This window comes from Sprattus sprattus, assembly GCF_963457725.1.
Source record: "Sprattus sprattus genome assembly, chromosome: 16".
Lineage (NCBI taxonomy): Eukaryota > Metazoa > Chordata > Actinopteri > Clupeiformes > Clupeidae > Sprattus > Sprattus sprattus.
The window spans coordinates 14,532,952-14,538,979 of NC_137914.1; the positions used below are offsets into that span (position 1 = coordinate 14,532,952).

At 48.8% G+C, this 6,028-nt stretch overlaps 1 protein-coding gene across 1 annotated transcript in view; it reads left to right on the forward strand.

Annotated features, from left to right (window-relative positions):
- Positions 1–4,653, forward strand: part of LOC308377006 (membrane-associated guanylate kinase, WW and PDZ domain-containing protein 1-like) — a gene marked incomplete at its 5' end in the record, with an annotated part of 106,959 nt that extends 102,306 nt beyond the window's left edge. Inside the window, 3 exons of the mRNA XM_080853538.1 lie at positions 1–67; positions 939–1,077; positions 3,465–4,653. The exon at positions 1–67 is cut by the window's left edge and continues 77 nt beyond it. Of these exons, the coding sequence (XP_080709664.1) occupies positions 1–67; positions 939–1,077; positions 3,465–4,582 (1,324 nt within the window). The 3' untranslated portion in view covers positions 4,583–4,653. The remainder of the gene's footprint in view (positions 68–938; positions 1,078–3,464) is intronic.
- Positions 4,654–6,028: the final 1,375 nt, after the last annotated feature.

Here is a 6,028-nt window from a genome sequence, read left to right on the forward strand (position 1 = left end):
CAACATGGACCTGTACGTGCTGAGGCTCGCCGAGGACGGATCGGCAGTACGAAATGGCAAGATGAGGGTAAGAGCACGAACTACCTCCTCACAGCCAGCACTCGTAAACACATAAACACAAGCTCTACTAGTTACCACAGAGAACAGCCACAGAGCTGTTTTGTGCCAAGATGGACCCATAGGAAACACCTCCACCCATACTAGTATAGTACTGCTATAGCAATTAAGCAGAACTATATACAGTACAAAAGATTTAACTACAGTAGAAAAGAAACAGTTCTAGAGCTTCAAACACACCTCCTTGCTAAACACAAATAGCGGAATATTTAAAATGCGTTCCGAACCGTATCACCCATTCCATTCCACATCATTCCGAACACTGCAAGCTATTCTATCTCAACGCTATTCTCAACACCGCCATCTAACTTTCCCTACCGAAGAATGATTTCACCTGACACTCCCAGTGATTATGACCGAGCGACCGGCTGAACACTGTGAGCCAAATTACTCCGCGATGCTCCCGACCTATCCATCTCACTCTGCAGTCTCACCCCCTTTGTCTTTTCAGTTTTCATAAGCCCGGCGTAATAAGCCAATTAGCTCGGAATTGAACCGAGTGATAATGAGACGTGCCGAGCATCTCCCCATTAAACTCTAATCACTCTGGCCCTCTGTGAACCTGTCCTGATGTCTCCCCCCCCCCTCCTTTCCCCAGGAGGGAGGGGGGAGCCCTTACTGCACCCATACAAAGGAGGCATATCAGATGCAAGTTTATTAAGGAAATCCACGGTAGAGGTCAAATGGTAAAATGCTATTATGATAGGGGATGTATGTTGGTGTTTATGCTAGCGTGTGTTAGGGGTTGTGTGTGAGAGACTGACAGGTGGAGTGATTGTGTGTGTGTGTGTGTGTGTGTGTGTGTGTGTGTGTTTGTCCAGGTGGGAGATGAGATTCTGGAGATCAACGGCGAGAGCACCAAGAACATGAAGCACTCGCGCGCCATTGAGCTCATCAAGAATGGAGGCCGCCGCGCGCGGCTTGTCCTCAAGAGGGGAGATGGGTCCGTGCCTGAATATGGTGGGTCCCACTCAGCCATTGCCTTTCTTCTGTTTTTCTCTCCCTTTCTCTCGTTCCCTCTCTCTCTCTCTCTCTCTCTCTCTCTCTTTCTCTCTCTCCGTCCACAACTCTCTACTGTATATTTGTGTCTGTGTTATGATGTACTGTTTCCATTCTGTCAGTCTCTCTATCTCTATCTCCATCTGTCACGTCCTCTCTCTTCCTTTTTCTCTACAACTTCTTGATAGTTAAATTGAAATGCCCTGTTGTTGATGATGATAATTACTTTGTGATGATCTTCTTGATGATGCCTCTTTCTGTCATCCTGTTGTCCTCTGAATGACATCAACCTGGAGATTAACTGACCTGCTGTCAATGGAAGCTCAGAGACAGACCGAACTCTCTTCTGTCTTTTTTCTGCTAATGTTTTGAGGCAGTTGTCATGTGGCTGCTTTTATTCAATTTGACCTTTCTATTTTAGGAGCTCTTTCAACAGAGCAATCTGATGGTGGAATTTTTAAACAGAACATTTTTTTCTCTGTTCTATCTATGTTGAGGATTTAAACTTTTCTCTCTGTGTTATCTTTTCAATCTCTCCTTCACTCACTTTCTCTATCTCTCACTGGTTCTCTTTCTCCTTCACTGTTACTTCTCTCTCTCTCTCCATTTCTACATTCCCCTCTCTCGTCCTTTTCTTTCATTTCTCCTCTTTCCTCTCTCCAACTGTTTTCCCCTCCTTCTCTCTCTCTCTCTCTCTCTCTTGCTGGGCTTTTTTTTCCTCGTGTGTGCAGCGATGATGCCCCCACATCTCGCTTCGTGTATGAGGAATGATAAGTTGGGCGAGCCCTGCTTCTACCTGATGGGCCAAAATCAGACCACGGTTTGTAGCCCGCTGTCTTCCACCGTGATCCTAGCACCCCGAAACCTCCACCTCCCACCCGACCCCTTACCCCCCAGGAGATACCTGTATGCTATTACCCTCCCATCCCTCCCACCCGCCCCCCACCCCTCACCTGTGCCGTGCCTTCATCCCACTCATATGAATCCATTGGTTGCATTGTGTGGCAGTCACAGTTGCATATGGCCTTTGTTAAACGTGCACGAGCCCCTGAACGCCAGCTGAACGTGGCATTTGTGCTTCTCTCTTTCCGTGTCAGAGACCTGCTGTGCCAGTCTTCTCTGCTAAACACCGGGTTCAGCTGAGTGCCCGAGGGTTCGTGCCTAGTTAATAGGCCGCCGACGTGCCGCATTTGCGTATGTCGTTGTGTCTCTGTGCCATGTGACTGAGAGCTGTTAACCCCAGAATGCACTGCATCCTGACCTTTGAACCCCTACCCCCAACCACCCACCCGCTGGAATGGATTCATGTCAACGCTGCTGCTGGCATTAGTCCTCTGACAGGCGACCCCTTGTTTGTAGGGTTGCCGTGGAAATGCCAGAACTCCACTGCTGTAGATGTGGCTGTGTTGTTGTTGTTTGTGTTGTTGGCATTGTCATTGTGGTCGTTCTTTTTATGCTCATTGTGACATTGGACATCTCAGTGAAAGTGTTCATGTGCTGTGCGGTTGTTTCTATAATATTTGTTTATTTGGTGCCAGGCTGTCATCCTCCACAAGGAATCTCTTTCGACTTCATGCCTCCGTTGCCTAAACTTATGTGACAGTAAAAAACACAGTTATACCGAGTACCGAAAAGATGTCCTGTACACCCAAAACATGAACACTTAAACCAAGATTAACTTGGTTTGTTTGTTTTTAATGAAATGGGTAATAAAATGCGGACTCTTGCGGACTCTTGTACTTGCCACAGTACAAGTAGACTACATTCCTTTGTAGACATACTATTATAAAATGGAAATACATTGTGGGTTGTTGTGGTAATAGTGTGTATATGTTTTAAAGATATTTATTTGCAGTCATGCATGGCTATGCATGATGTCAGAGGGAAGCTTTGGCACATTTTTTAAGTTTCCATCCTTGTGATCATTGGATCGTCACCCTGCAAATAACTCTGCTTATAATACAAGCACATTAGCTTCAACATGTACTGAAGAACTAACACCAAACTGGCCTAAAGAGTTTGTTTTCACAGTCCTCTTTTAGCATGTAGCTGTTCACTCTTAGAAAGAAAGAGAGTGCTGGGTAGAACCGTCTAGACCTTTCGAGAGAACAACATTTTGTTTCCCAGGTAGAAACTTTTTTTGTCAGGTAGAACCATGTAAAATGGAAGGAATTTAGAAGCAAAATAAGGATTTAGACCTCATCAGATGAAAAAGGTCTACCCAGCACTTGTAAAAAGGTTCTCCTATCAGCGAGAGGGGGATAACCTTTTTTAAGCTAAGAGTGTAATTCTTTCTTGTTAAAAGCCGTGTGAATGACTCCTCTCGTTTGGTGCTGCTTCTCTTACAGACGGGCCCAATGACGGGTACCCTCCCTCACCCGGGAAAAATCTTTCGGAAGTGAGAACTCTGCCGCCAAACAGCCGATTCCACATTCCATCCGAGTCCAGCTACTCACCCGACTACCACACCCCACCACGACACAAGGAGCAGTGGAGAGACAGAGAGAGCGACAGAGAGAGAGAGGACAAGAGGGACTATGCCCAAGTCCCCGCGAGCCAGCAGCAGCAGCAGCAGCAGCAGCATCATCATCATCAGCAGCAGCAGCACCCTTCTTCCCAGCACCATCCACAACACCACCTCACCTGGAACAACCAGCAGCCGCCATCGCCGGACGACCCCAAGAAGAGCAACCGCCGCAAGGTAAAGAAGTCCGAGTCGGAGAGCGGCATCGCCAAGCTCTTCAAGACACTACGCAAGGAGGGGGGCTTCGGACGTAAGTCCGCTGAGCGGGACCCCCAGGGCGGTAGTGGCACCCTTGGCCGGCGTGGTGGCCGCTCCCCCGACAGGAAGGGGGCGCAGGCCCGGCGCGGCTCTCTGGACCGTTCGCCGACCCGCCGCCGCAACCCCTCCCCAGACCGGCGCCGTGCCAAGTCCATGGACCGGCGGGCGGAGTACCGCGACCGCACGCCGGAGCGCGCGGCCTCCCGCCAGTCCAGCCACACCCTCCTGCGCCTGGCCCACACCCCCGAGCGGCCGCTGTTCTTCCAGTCCCCGGGGCGTGAGCCCCACACGCCTGGCCGCAGCTCTCTGCTGCGCGACGCCTCCACCCCCGAGCGTGCTAACAACGGTCAGGCCATGGCTGCAGCAACCATGGGCCGCGGACGCACCCCTGAGCGTGGCCTGAAGAACGGGAATGTGCTGCGCGACGGCGAACGTGACGAAATCTGGGGCCTGAATGGCACACCGCAGAGGCGCTACCGCTGCGAGTCCACCTCGGACAGCAGCAGCTGCAGCTACCGTGACGAACCGCTCGCCGCCCGCCTCAAGGACTACTACAGCACCAACACACTCAAGTCCTGCGGCTCCAATGGCTACCCCGCTACCCGTGGCCCCGGCGGCCAGCCCCAGCTCCCCGAGCCCAAGAGGCGGCTGTACAAAGACAACCACACCGACCTTAGCATTTGACTCCCGCCAGGGCTACTGCACTGCACTCGCTCTCTACCGCCAACCGCTGGACTACTGAGGACTACTTAGCTGTGAAACGGATCCATGCACTGCTTGCTTGATGGATGTTACTGGTCGGTTTACATACAATAGCAGTTTGAGCAGTTGGTTGACTGAAATACGTTGATTGATAGATTTTGATGTTGAAATGACTGGTGATTGATTGGATGTTTGCCTGATTTGGTTGATTTGGTGATTCATTGATTTGGAGTTCCTCCTGTGTCCCCGCTGAATTTCACAGCCCTAAACACAGCAGAAGTACAATCTTTTAGTTTTGTTGTTTTTTCGTTTGTTGTGCTATTTAGAGAGTAAGAGAAAGGGAGAAAGAGAGAGAGAGAGAGAGAGAGAGAGAGAGAGAGAGAGAGAATGCTGTGGACAAGTATGGGAGAAAGTATGTAAGTCTGTATGGTGATTTGTATGTGTGATCCATGAATGAGTTTTTAGAAATCCAGGCCTCTTTGTTTGGAAGATATTGCTATACTATAGCTTTTATTCTGATGTTGTTCTGATGAGTCACAAATGCACCAGCCAAAAGTGTGGAACCCGGTGCTGAGATTTCAGAGTGGTTTTTATCGGACTCCTGTGTGTTTGTCTCTTTCCTCCCCCCCCCCCCCCCTACTGCCTTCCCAGGCAGGAAATAGCACAAGCCTTGAGACACTCTGTACATGTGATGAATGAATGCCTAGACCGGCTGGCAGCTGACTCTGACCCAGATCTGGCCCTTATCGGGCAGGTACACTCACGCACGCACGCTCTGGGCCTGGTCCGGTCCGGTGTCGTGTCAGATCAGCGCCTGATTCACACTAATCAGCTGCTGATGTGTGGGATCGCTGCAAATGAAGGCAAACAACACTGTAGAAGATTAATAAAAAAGAAAAGAGTAAAAAAGTAAAGTGAATGCTAACCACAATGCTACTGTTGTCCAAATGAAGTAATATATTTAAAGAAACAAATAAAAATCATTTGTGAAGATGTTTTATTTTCCTGAAACTAATTGACACAAAAGCAAATAGGCTGAGGGCAGAATGGACGTAGGTACACTGGCTCTATTGAAAGCCACACTCTCCCTCCCATTGGTTTCTTGTTCAGCCAAAATCAACACAAACGTACTTGATTTCCAAATTACTTTATTATCCTCCAATACATTTCTGGGGCAGAATGGATATTTTTCTGCTTTTGTTGGTAATAACATTGCTAACACGGAATAGACGTCCTGTCCTGCTAACACATAGGCCTAGTGATGTTTTCTGACACATCTTCGGCAAGCGTTTAGACAAAGACAAGATTAAGGACAAAGTTTTTGGCCCATATTTAGCATAAGACAAGAGCAATGTTATGGATGTAACGGCCATCAAAAAAGAAGCCCACATTTGTGTCCCAGACCTGTATAAGAGACCTGATTGGGCG